Source organism: Meles meles, chromosome 7 (assembly GCF_922984935.1).
Source record: "Meles meles chromosome 7, mMelMel3.1 paternal haplotype, whole genome shotgun sequence".
In the NCBI taxonomy this organism is placed as follows: Eukaryota; Metazoa; Chordata; class Mammalia; order Carnivora; family Mustelidae; genus Meles; species Meles meles.
The window spans coordinates 102,846,703-102,860,095 of record NC_060072.1 but is presented as its reverse complement, the minus strand read 5'-3'; the positions used below and the strand labels follow the sequence as shown (position 1 = coordinate 102,860,095).

At 39.4% G+C, this 13,393-nt stretch overlaps 1 protein-coding gene across 3 annotated transcripts; it reads left to right on the top strand.

Annotated features, from left to right (window-relative positions):
* The first annotated feature begins 210 nt into the window (after positions 1-210).
* On the top strand, positions 211-12,505 carry AVPR1A (arginine vasopressin receptor 1A). 3 transcript variants are annotated; one of them, XR_006819494.1, is made up of 3 exons: positions 330-1,438; positions 4,178-4,721; positions 12,495-12,505. XR_006819494.1 is itself a non-coding variant. In XM_046010580.1 (3 exons), exons 1-3 carry the CDS (start codon positions 469-471, stop codon positions 4,462-4,464), a joined length of 1,101 nt encoding a protein of 366 aa, XP_045866536.1. In that variant the 5' UTR covers positions 330-468; the 3' UTR covers positions 4,465-5,935. The 3 variants fall into 3 exon arrangements, 2 of the variants coding, with proteins under 2 accessions (XP_045866537.1, XP_045866536.1); XM_046010580.1 differs by lacking the exon at positions 12,495-12,505 and having other exon boundaries at positions 330-624; positions 781-1,438; positions 4,178-5,935; XM_046010581.1 differs by lacking the exon at positions 12,495-12,505 and having other exon boundaries at positions 211-1,438; positions 4,178-5,935.
* The last annotated feature ends 888 nt before the right edge of the window (positions 12,506-13,393 follow it).

Below are 13,393 nucleotides of genomic sequence, written 5' to 3'. Positions count from 1 at the left end.
TAAGCGGAGGAACCGGCGAGTCTCCCGGCCCCACCCCCGCAGCAGTGATGCAAAGAGGACAAATCGCCGACGTAGAGCGGAGGGGAAAAAAAAGAAGAAAGAAAACCCCGGGATTGGGGAGGAGAGAGGGGAGAGAACAGGCGTGGAGCAGTCTCCAATCACTGGCACGAGAGGGAGCGCCTTCTGGGGAAACGAATCCCGCATAAATAATTGAGTTTGGAGCCCAGTGCTTTCAGAGGCTCGAAGTGCACCTCCTCAGCGCCTTCCGAGCTGAGGAAAAACGGCAGAGGAAGGGACCGGCGACGACGGGACCGAGAGCAGCTCAGCGGGCGGTGGGACGCTGTGCCTGCTGACGTTCGCAAGAAGGACAGCAGAGCCCAGCGAGTCACGAGGGCAAGGAGCCCTCTCCAGCGGAGGCGGAAAGACAGCTGGCCTCCGCGGAGGCCGAGGAGGCGCCGCAAGGGCAGCATGCGTGTCTCCGGAGGTCCCGCCGCGGTGTCCGCGGACAACTCCAGCCAGTGGTGGCCTCTGTCCGCGGGTGGTGCCAACCGTAGCGGGGAAGCGGAGGCTCCCGGGGGAGGCCGCAGCCCTCCCGGGGACGTGCGCGACGAGGAGCTGGCCAAGGTGGAGATCGCCGTGCTGGCTGTGACTTTCGTGGTGGCAGTGCTGGGTAACAGCAGTGTGTTGGTCGCGCTGCACCGCACGCCCCGCAAGACGTCCCGCATGCACCTTTTCATCCGCCACCTCAGTCTAGCCGACCTAGCTGTCGCTTTCTTCCAGGTGCTGCCGCAGATGTGCTGGGATATCACCTACCGCTTCCGCGGACCCGACGTCCTGTGCCGCGTGGTGAAGCATCTGCAGGTGTTCGGCATGTTTGTATCGCCCTATATGCTGGTGGTCATGACCGCCGACCGCTACATCGCTGTGTGCCACCCGCTGAAAACGCTGCAACAGCCAACGCGCCGCTCGCGCCTCATGATCGCCGCTGCCTGGGTGCTGAGCTTCGTGCTTAGCACGCCACAGTACTTCGTCTTCTCCATGGTCGAGGTGGACAACGTCACCAAGGCCATCGACTGCTGGGCCACCTTCATCCAGCCTTGGGGTCCCCGCGCCTATGTGACTTGGATGACAGGTGGCATCTTCGTGGCGCCCGTGGTCATCCTGGGCACCTGCTATGGCTTCATCTGTTACCACATCTGGCGCAATGTCCGCGGAAAGACGGCTTCGCGCCCGGGAAAGGGCGCAGAGGGAGCGAGTGGCGCCCTTCATAAGGGGTTCCTGCTCGCGCCCTGTATCAGCAGCGTGAAAACCATTTCCCGCGCCAAGATCCGCACCGTGAAGATGACTTTTGTGATCGTGACAGTTTACATCGTTTGCTGGGCGCCCTTTTTCATCCTCCAGATGTGGTCTGTTTGGGATGACAAACTTGTCTGGGTCGGTAGGTGTCGGGAGAAAGGAGGAAAGTACAGGAAGGCGGCTTGTGTGTGGGAGCGGGGACAGATGTTCTCTTCATAATATCCACTGGGGCAGTAGTTCTTTAACTTCTGTGTGCCTAAGGATGACACCTTGGGTGAAGTTATCAAAAAGGCAGTTTCTGGGGGTCTCCGCCCAGGACATTTTGATTCAGTAGATCTAGAATGAGGCCCAGGACTCTCCGTTTGCAGCTTGCAGTGAGCCTAAGGCAAATCCAGAAACTGCCCCCTTAGAGTCAGCCACACAACCACAAAACGGAAAAATGACTTTTTGCCAGATCACTAACCAATGCACAACACCCTGCTTTCGAGTCCATTGGACTCAGATAAATATTTCTACCGTAAAAACTGCTTTTTGCTAGTTTGTAAAATGTTACCACAATTAATACAACAATTTAGTAGAAATGCCCCAAGGGCAAGGATAAACTGACATAGTTTTCTAAAGAAAGATTAAGAAGTCAATAATTCTAATTTAGCATTGAGTTAGTGTTCCATTTCTTATCATCTTAATTTTTTTCTAACAATTACTGTAACACTTTTTTCTGGTATTTTATTTATTTTTTAAAAAGATTTTATTTTATTTTTTTGACAGACAGATCACAAGTAGGCAGGGAGGCAAACGGTGTGGGGAGAGGCAGGGAGAAGCAGACTCCCTGCTGAGCAGAGAGCCCCTGATGCTGGGCTTGATCCCAGGACCCTGGGATCATGACCTGAGCCAAAGGCAGAGGCTTTAACCCACTGAGCCACCCAGGTGCTCCTTTTCTGGTATTTTAAAGCAAGATTAATGATGAGCTCTAAATTTGTTTTTTGTGGGTTTTTTAAAAAAATTTTTAAATTTTTAATTTTTTATTAATATATTAACATATTAGCCCAGGGGTACAGGTCTGTGAATTGCCAGGTTAACACACTTCACAGTATTCACCATAGCACATACCTTCCCCAATGTTCTTAACCCACCCACCCTCTCCCTACCCGCTCCCCACCCCCAACCCTCAGTTTGTTTTGTGAGATTAAGAGTCCCTTATGGTTTGTCTTCCTCCCAATCCCATTTTGAGCTCTAAATTTGTTAAATTGATGAATTTGTCTTTCCGCACTAACGTAACCACACAGCTACAACCTCTGCGCACCACTCTTGAAGTAGTTTACAGAAAATGTTCTCTACATTCACTAGCTTGAGTTTAATTCCTCCACAATCTGAAAAAAAAAAAAAAAAAACTAGCTTCACAAGAACTCCCCCCCAAAATTATTTAATATTGGGTCTTGAAAAAAGTATTTCCTTTTAGTAAGAAAAAAAACTTTTTCAAGCAAAATATATTACAGGAATGTTACCAATAGCAGCTGTAGTTGGGAAATAGGTGATCTGGAAAGAACTGTCTCCTTTTACTTGAGATTGCAATAGGAACTATATGTGATATACTTTGGAGGTTATGTGTGCAAATAAAACATTTGGGAGTGAATTTAATTCAAACAAAAATATTCGCATAGCTATAATATTATTGATAAATAAAACTGCATAAATGATATTCTTTTGGTTTACCATTTCCTGTCTTGCTTGATCTTAGCAGTCCCTTAATTGCCAGTCAAATAAAAAACTCAATCTAGTTGTTGCTTTATCAGAATTTAGACATAATTTCTAAAAAATTCACTACTTGTGCTTAGGTTTGCTGATCCTTTCATTCTTTGCCATGGATCATGATCACCTTTAATAGTAGCATCTTAGCCCAAAGTATGATTAAATAATCTGCAATTTATTCCAGCATAGCAAGAGTGAGAAGACCCAAATTTATATATAATAATCAAGAAAAAAGTACCTGCTAATTATTCTTATCTTTAGAAAAGGTATATTATCAGTGTCACAGTTCTGTGAAAGGTTATAGTATTTATGTAGTTTACAAGTACAAGTAGCATAACATATTTCAAAACTCATTGGAATTTCCTAATTCGGTTGTTTTTAATATAATTTAGTTGTCCAAACCACAAAGATGGTTTTCTTTTAAAATCAAAAGAAACCATAGAAAGTTCACCAAAAAGAAAAAAAATTACCCAACTCCACAAACAACTTAATAATGCTTCCTTCAGGGACCTATTACTACCATCCCCTTATGTATACTTTTTTATTACAGAATATGTTTGCTATTAAAAAATTTGAAACTACTAAAGATGGTCCAAAATGTCATACTTTTGCCTTAGCTGTTAGATTGAATACAGTTTTGTATATGTGCTTGTAGACTTTTGAAATTTCATTGAAATTGCCGCCATTCTGTAAGCGCTGTGTCCATTGGTACTTACTAGTGCTAGGATAAAGAATACAAACATCTCTTAAATAAATTAAGTGATGAATCACTCGTTCTAATCCTGAAACCCATATTACACTATATATCAACTACCTAGAATTTAAATAAAAATTCGGGAAAAAAAGAAAAAATAATAAATTATTTAATATTCTTAGCTTCTTGAAGGTACCATTCATTCTACTGAAATATCTATAAGTGGTTTAAGATACTTTAATTAATCTCAGTGCATCTTGCTTATGACAATATTTTGTAGCCAAGCAATTTCCATACACGGATTGATAAACAATATACTTCCTTTTCTATATTAACCCATAACTTTTTTTGCCACTTTTAAAAGTCCAAATGAGTTTATCCAGTGCACAGTAACTTGCATGTGAGTGTTTAAATCATTTCCCGTTGTTTTTCATACAGAATCGGAAAACCCAGCCGTCACCATCACGGCATTACTAGCTTCCCTGAATAGTTGCTGCAATCCTTGGATCTACATGTTTTTCAGTGGCCATCTCCTGCAAGACTGCATCCAGAGTTTCCCATGCTGCCAAAGCATGAAGCAAACACTGAACAAAGATGATTCTGACAGTGTGAGCAGAAGACAGACTTCTTACACGAACAACCGAAGCCCGACCAACAGTATGGTAACATGGAAGGACTCGCCCAAGTTTTCCAAGTCCGTCAAGTTCATTCCTGTTTCCACCTGAGCCCACGTTCATGCAGCCTGACTCTTATAATAAACTTTTGGGTCCACTGGTTGAATCCAGCTAGAAATCAGGAGAACAACTGAACTTATAAGTGATAAGTGTAAACTGATTTGTTGAGGACAAGACTGTTGTTTCTAGTTGCATTTTCACATTGCTATGACCAAAAGTTATGAATTGTTTTATGCAGGATGTTCATTAAAAGGAAAAAAAAAACCATGCTACACTAAAATTTGCAGGCCTAATTCCCAGAAAAAGAAGTTACATTTCTAAAGGAAAAATCATAACCACGCTGGCTTACATTCTGTTGTTGGTTTCCTTTCTTTTCTGTTATTACGGGTATGACCAAAGCTTCATTGGTTTAGAAGTCAGACAATGTAGGGACATTGTTTCTGAACAAAGTGAACTCATCATCAGTCTTATAAAATGAAAGTTATATAAAATGAAAGGAATTAGAAGAAACTTCAGAGAAATTGTTTCCATCTAATTAAAATCAGTTTCTGAATGTGAAAATGCAGCCTCCCATGGTGTCCTGGAGATGGGAAGCTGCCTTGGACAAGGCATGAGGGTTTGGGGCATATGGAGCTGTGGATGCCTGGTTCACAGAAGAAAGTTAAATGCTGTAAATCAACTATATTTCAAAATGGTAACTTTTGAACTGGCAGTTCCTTCCTTGTTTTAGACTCCTCATGTTTTACCAGTTGCAGAAAGCGCAATTATTAAGATGCTGAAGGTTAGAGAAAATATTGTCAAATGGCTAGTATATAATCTTTTTTTCTCCCACTAGTCAGATTTGTATAAGAAATATCTGATTTTGTTAGAAGAGTAACAATGGATTATCCAAGGTACTATGTAGACTTTTTCTAGAACATTGTAGATCAGTCTCAACCAGTGTTATAAGGTATCCTGTGTTACGCTGGTTCATGTGTGGGATGTCCAGATTATTCTTCATGTTTAGGGTGTTCAGATTTGTAAATAAGAGAATCTTCTAAAGAGTGACTCAGGATTGGGGCACCTGGGTAGCTCAGTTTGTTAAGTGTCTTATTCTTGGCTTCTGCTGGGATCATGATCTTGGGGGTCCCGAGAGCGACCCCTGCGTGGGGCTCCACACCCAATGCAGAGTATGCTTGTCCCTCTCCCTCTACTACCCCCCTATTCGCGCTCTTTTTTAAAAAGAGAAAGAATGATAGGATATATAAAGTACCCTCATGCTTAATTAAAAATAATTTGGTCATTCCTTCTAATCTCTCACCACCCATCTAACAGTTATATAGCAGAGGAGAAGCATGGTTGGGTGGATGGGGGTGGGAGATTGGGGGGAAAAAAACTTTTCTGTGCCTAGTAAGGTTTCCTTTGCTATGAAATGCATGACTTTGGCAAATTACTTAAAGAAACATAAAGCCTTCATTTCCTTGGCTGTGCAGTGAGGTTGATAACACCTCACAGGGTTGTTGTAAGAACCAAATAAAATCAAGGGCGTGAAAAGATCTTCACAAACGAGTGCTCTATGAATGCACCAGCTGCTTTTATCCTAGTCGTAGGGTCTTCAGAATCACACAGTATTTTCCTGTTTACTTTCCATTAACCAGAATTTGTTGGTTTCATGTCTGGGATATAAAATCCTAAAATTTAAATATAGCTCTGCTGATTCATTGGAAAACATTGCCAGCGGCCACAAAGCCTGAATCCTGCCTAACCAAAGTTTTCTGATTTAAAGATAGCACTTGCTTTCCTTTAAATACAGGTAAATCAGAGCCAGCCAAGAGCATCAGTTTCTTTTATTTCTAAAAAGAGATAAATTGCCGCCCCACTTGACTATTCTGACTGCATGTTTTGTTAATGCAACCCAATGGTTTTTCCCTGAGCTTTTTTCCTCTGGCTTCTCCTTCTTAGACATCATGCAATGATTTGAGGATACATCATAAATGTTTTGCATCCCTTAGAGGAAGCAATAGTTATTTTTTTTTTTTTTTGGAAGCAATAGTTATTTGAACAACATTATTGTGGATTTTTTTTTAAACCTTGTAGATAAGAACCTGAGGACTGGATGGCACTGTGAGAACCTGGAAACTTTGATTTCACTCCTCCACTCTTTTGGCTTTCTAAATTTCTCAGGCTCGCTACTTCCTGGATGGTCATGCCTAAAAAAAGTTCACAAATGTTTTATAGAAATTAAGCCCGTAGGTTTTAGAATTCTGCTTTTTTAAAAATAGAAAATATGTCTCTTAAAGGGCACCATATGGCAAAATATGAGCCACCAATTAAATGAATCCGTTCTTCATTATTTGGGTCATAGCAGCATCTCAGTATCTTGTCCTATGCGACTCTGTCAACCCTTCCGACTTCTCCTCAACAGTTCAAAACTAAAGCCCTTTCAGTTAGTACAAAGACGAGCCCATTCAGTTCTGAAATAATAACCTTATGGGTTTTTTATTTTTTACAGATTGTTTCAAAATGTTGACACATACCTCCAGGTAAAACAATTCCGTTTGAATAATCTTATTTCTAGGAACCTCTCTCAAATAAAGTATGTATCGACCTACCCAGCTGTCTTCCTTCTTTTTAAAAGCACCGGAAGACAAAATAACACTAAAGAGAGGGGGAAACACCAGATGATCCAAGTGGTTCTACACTAGGCAAGGAGACAGTTTTATTCTCTGTGATTTAGGCTGAGAAGATTAACTTAGCTCGTTGCTAAATGTCCTTGATGTTACGTACCTGGAAATGGCATTCATATATCCCCAGAATCATATTCCAGATTAGAATAGTCCTTCTTATTTCAGAAGAATGGGAATTGCAGGTGGTAAAGCAGAAGAGTGTAATGGGAAGGACAGATTCCCCTTTCTTGACAGAGAAGACCTGAGATACTATGCCAGTGAAGGCTTGCAATCAAGGATAAACGTGTTATATCACCTTATGTTATTTTGCAGAGTCATCTGTGAGAACTCCCTGCAAATATACAATATTACTGTAGCTGCATGGGTATGGGGAATGTCATTGATCAACAGTCCTCCAGGTAGGGAGAAACTGTGGTGTCTGCTGTTGGGCATTTGATAAACACTCATTGTTGATGAAAAAGGAATATTTTAAAGTATGTATTAAGGAATTAGTGGGTTAAATTGGGGCCGTATTTTTATTTATTTATTTTATTTTTTATTTTTTTTAAGATTTTTATTTATTTGGCAGACAGAGATCACAAGTAGGCAGAGAGGCTGGCAGGGGGTGGGGGGAAAGCAGGCTCCCCCTGAGCAGAGAGCCCAATGTGGGGCTTGATCCCAGGACCGAGGGACCCCGACCTGAGCCGAAGGCAGAGGGTTACATAATAAAAAAAGACTCACTGACCCACCAAGGCGCCCCAGGACAGTATTTTTAAAGTGTAAAAATAACTGTGAAGGAAATCAGTGAAATTCTTTAGTTAAATATATACTCCCCCTACATACAGAATTTCCGTCATCCTCAAAGGAGTCTTATAGCATCAGTGAGGGGAGGGTGTGGTTTTTTGTGGGTTTTTTTATTTAATTTAATTTATTTATTTTTTCTGTGTAACAGTATTCATTGTTTTTGTACAACACCCAGTGCTCCATGCAATACGTGCCCTCCCTATTACCCACCACCTGGTTCCCCCAACCTCCCACCCCCGCCCCTTCAAAACCCTCTGGTTGTCTTTCAGAGTCCATAGTCTCTTATGGTTCACCTCCCCTTCCAATTTCCCTCAACTTCCTTCTCCTCTCCATCTCCCCATGTCCTCCATGTCATTTGTTATGCTCCACAAATAAGTGAAACCATATGATACTTGACTCTCTCTGCTTGACTTATTTCACTCAGCATAATCTCTTCCAGTCCCGTCCATGTTGAGAGGGTGTGGTTTTTAAAGGGGAAAATAAAATCAAACAGATTTAATAATATCCAGGATCCTCCTAAACTTACTACAGTTCCTAGAATGGACATCAAACACAACTTTAATGGACATCAAACACAACTTTATCACACAAGTAAAGTAATCCAATTAGGTTAAAGGTTGAAGTTTTTCAGCCTCAAAAAATTGCATTTTGTAATGCAATTTGATCCTCGAAGCTTTAAAATGTTGGCTTCAGAGTTTGAGTCTACCACTAAAGGCATAAGTAGAGCCATCAAAGAAGCTGAGCCAATCCTTTACCCCAAACAGCAGAGAGTCAGCTCCTTTAAAATCCAGGTAAACTGGGCTCTTAAAGATGTTCATACTGGAGGCAACAGCTGTATTTAGAGTAAGCTCAGGGTAGAGCCATCTCAGAGTTGCAGAAGCAGCCACTGTGTCTCTATCCTCTCCCTCCCTGTGGTCCTTTTAGTATCACGCACGCAATGCCATCTGCCAGCCTGGGAATCATGAGTAACGCTGGGCAATAAATATGAGAGAATGAACCTTTGCTACAACTTGACCTTAGTCAATTGGAGCAAAAATCTAAAGACTATGGGGCGCCTGGGTGGCTCAGTGGGTTAAAGCCTCTGCCTTTGGCTCAGGTGGTGATCTCAGAGTCCTGGGATAGAGCCCCACATCAGGCTCTCAGGTCAGCAGGGAGCCTGCTTCCCCCTCTCTCTCCACCTGCCTCTTTGTCTACTTGTGATCTCTCTCTCTGTCAAATAAATACATAAAATATTTTTTAAAAATCTGAAGACTATTCATAGGAAGAGTTATGTCCCTGGAGTCCCCAAGACAGAGTAAGTATACTGAGTCACATGAATTGCGTGATCCCACCGCATGCATAGACGTTTTAAGAATATTGTTCTAACTCAATTTTTAAGTATGTTAAGGTATCATGAATGAAACAATTTATACGGTGCATAGTCTGTTGGCATAAAAAATGTGTATGAAGGCCAAAAATTAAATGCTGTTTTTTCTTTTTTTATTATGTATATACTTATGTCATGTCTTTTTACGTTCATTTGTATGCTAAATTAAAAAAATGTTATGGAGTCAATTAAATGTTTATGTGTTCCAAATTTGAAAATAAATCTGATAGTAATATCAGAATAATGGACAATCATTATTAATTTAAAATGATTATATATTATATATTATTAATATAAAATAATCATCATTACAACAAATTTATGAAGATTGAATGTTGTATTCTGTTTTTGGAACTGTTTTTCAAATGTTCTATATCCCCTAGTTTATTGTGCTATCTAGAAGAGTTTTAATGTCTTTTCTTGAAGTAACTTTCTGGTTTTGAGGTTGTTGAAATGGTTTGTGACTGTATCTAACAGTTGTGTTACAACTGTAACACAGTTGTGTAAATTGTAAACTGTGTTTACAGGAAAAAAACAACTTGTTGTATTATACTGAAATAATTAGTGTATTTATTCCCCAATTTTACTGTGTATTGGCTTGATTCTATAAATTAAAATGCCAAGTTTATTTGAAGTAATTATCTTACAATCTAGTTTAATAATGACATAAATTTCAATTTAATCATGCTGATTTTGAGAAAACCAAATAAAGATCTGCTTTACAGCTGGGAGCTATTGATAGATTTATATTTGAGCACAAAAATGTGTGTGTTTATATTGTTTGACTATAACAAGAACAGGTAAAATTTTGTACTGCCTTTTCAATAAATTGTAATCATGAAAGCAAATACTTTTTATTACAGTCTGTATTGACAACAAAAATAATTGAGTTAGCTGAGTGCTTGTGTATCCTATCAACCTAAAAATGTCATCTCTGTCTATTTGTTTCTAAAAGTTTAAGACTGACTTCTGGGCCCAAAGATCAAGATTCTTCCCATTTAATAGTCTTCAAAATTGGAATTCTTTACCCCGTGGATTCATAAATTCAAATCACACTAATTTGCAACTTATGCTGTTTATATTTCTTTTTCTTTTACAACTTAAACCTTAATAGCATAGACTAAAAGGCTTATTTTGGGTTTGGCTTAAAGTCTAGAAGCATTAAATAACCAGAATGGAAGAAAGGGAATCTGAAGTCTCTATTTTAAAACACTGTTATTTTAAAACTCACTGTTATTTAAAAAAAGAACTTATAAATGCTCAAGAATAAACCAGATTCTACCAAAGCATAGTTCCCTAAGATCTATGAATCAGGTAAACCTGAAATAATAGTTCTATTGCATCTGAAGAGATTCATAAAGAAATGTGTGTTTAAAATTTTTCATTCATTCATTCATTCATTCATTCATTCTCTATCTTTACATGTTCTTAATCTCTAGAGTTCTGTATTTTCCCTACTACTTTCCAAATGTCTTCTGAATACCTTCACTAGACACATACAAAATGATCTGCAGTTCTGGTTTATTGGTCTGTCTTCTCCACAACCATATTATCATGGTTACCTAAATATAGCAGGTACATCCTCATCATCTTTGCATCTTCATTTAATAGATGCTTTCTACAGTAGCTGCTTAATTAATGTAGATATTATAAATAAATGTAAGTTTTTATACAATAAGTATATATAGCTACAATTAATAAAATCTACATTATACATATGGTAATCCACAGGTTAATTATGTTAAACAATGTAAGTGTTAAAAAGTGAAAAGCTTTAGTTACAAGAAAGAGCCTTGTGTTGTGAAAATGGTACCATCCCAGGGAATCAGAAGCCTCAGTTCTTCTACCACTGATAGCTGAATGATCTTGGGAAAATCACTTTAATGAATCTGGAGAGCCTAAAATGATATCATCTTAGTTGAAAGAAAAGTGAATTTACAGATTCAAACAAAACTTAAAATGATCTTAATAGAAAGGCTTTGTCTCCACCACAGTAATTGGCTCTCATCCCTAGGTTAGAATCTACATCACCCTGTAGGAATTCAGCAGAACTTAGGTCAAAGATTATATTCACTCTCCCTGCCCAAAATCCCAGATCCCATGGTTTAGCAAAGCGTTCATGTTTTGACCACAACTGCACCCCCAAAACTTGTGTCACTGAAGTACCCAGTGCCTATATGGATGCCTCAAACTGTTAGTTCTCTGTGCTCACCTTTTCCTTTAATACCCAAGAAAATGTTTCAGCCTCATCTCATACATTGTGCAAAGTCTGTGCCTTTCTCTACATCTAAGTCGAATCCTGAGGATTGTAATGAACTCCCAATTCACAGCTCATTGGTTTATTCTCATGACTACTTTTTCTTTACTCACTCTCCTTTCTTCCAACACCTTCTCTATAAGCACTTGGTTGCCCTACATGATGGGGTTCCGCTGAAGGATGGGGTCAACATGGGACTTAGCTTATGCCTCAGAAGAGAAAATTATTCATATTCACATTCCTGAAGTTCAATGACCATCCCTTCTAAGGGGCATTTGTCTCTAATCAATATCCCCTTTAGGACCTTGCCGGCTACCATCTTGCTCAAGCCTGTCTCTCTACCAAGACCCCAAACCTCTGTTTCTCTAACTGCCAGAAATTAACAATTTTTCCATTTTAGTTTGTAGAACCATTTAGATTTATTTGTCTAAAGCACTCTTACTTAGACTATGCCTTTCTAGACAACGCCTTTAAGGTATTTTCTCAAGCAAAATAGCTATTCTTATCCCTTAAGAAATGTTTTCTTTCCTAGATCAAAGAGCTCAAACTGTACTGAGCTTCTAAAATAGCTTCTTTTTTATTTCTTTTACACTCGTAGTTAAACAGATATGGGATGCTTAAATAATTCATACTTTGCCCTTTTTATGCATTCATGTAACTTTTGCTATTTCTTCATGTGGAATTGCCCGCTGGTCCCATAGTTGCACAGTTAAAAGAGCATCTCGAAATACTGTACCAGCTCATAATATTCTTAGAGGGAGACCAGTCCAGATAATTGGGTTTTCTATTTCTTCTTGATTATTGTATGTGGTTTTTTATATTTTTTGTTCATGTGCAAATTCTGTAAAATTTTTCCAGAACAAACAAGCAATAAGCAACTATACCAGCTAGTGTTAATATTGTATATATCATGTATATATAAACGTATATATTATATATTTAATATATATTATGTGTAGTTAATATACTTCACTTTCCGAGCAATTTTAGATTGACAGCAAAAATTGAGCAGAAGTTACAGAGACTTCCCATACACTCCCTCTCCCCACACATTCACAGCCTCTCCCATTATCAAATCCGTCATCAAAGTGGTACGTTTGTTACAACTGGTTAACCTACATTGACACATCCTTATCACCCAGAGTCCATTGTTTACAGTAGAGTTCACTCTTGGTGTTGTAAATTCTATGCCTTTGGACAAATGTAAAAATGACACATTATTACATCATTATAGTATCCTACAGAGTAGTTTCACTGCCCTAAAACCCCTCTGTGCTTTGCTTATTCATCCCACCTCCCCTTGCAACCCCTGATCTGTTTATTGTCTTTATAGTTTTGTGTGTTATATTTTCATACCCATATAGTTTTGTGTGTTATATTTTCATACCCACTGAGTCCTTAATGTCCTGGCCTAGATTGTTGCCCCAGCTTACCTCATTATTACTTTACTGTAAAGCAATATCACATAAAAGAGATTCAAAAACAACTCTAAGTCATTTTAAAGCAAATGAAAAAAACCAAACAAACAAATGGAAATCTTGCCACAATTAGCCTTTCACGTGAGCCCAGACATTTGTTAAAATCTCTAGCAGAGGCATTTAGACTCCTCTGCTCTTTCTCTTTTCCCTCCACCTTATACCAGCTTTAAAGCACTTTCCATTTACCAGTTTCTACTTTCCAGCTGCGGCTAACTTTCAAGCACCAGCACCCAACTGTCCAAAGGAACGAAGCTCTTCCACATCTAAGTGGAACTAAGGCATCTTGCTCCTCGGGTCCTGTTGCCCTTCAGTGGGAAACCTGAAGCCCAGAACGTGCAAAATATCTTTACTCTTAAGGAGGTCTTGAAAGCAAAAGATCAGCCAATAAGCTGGCAGAGCCTTTGGGAAATCCAAAGATCCAAAGACTAAT

Coding starts and splice junctions, on each gene's coding strand:
- AVPR1A (XM_046010581.1), top strand. CDS start 469: ATGCGTGTCTCCGGAGGTCCCGCCGCGGTGTCCGCGGACAACTCCAGC. Junction 1,439..4,177: donor TGACAAACTTGTCTGGGTCG/GTAGGTGTCGGG, acceptor TTTTTCATACAG/AATCGGAAAACCCAGCCGTC.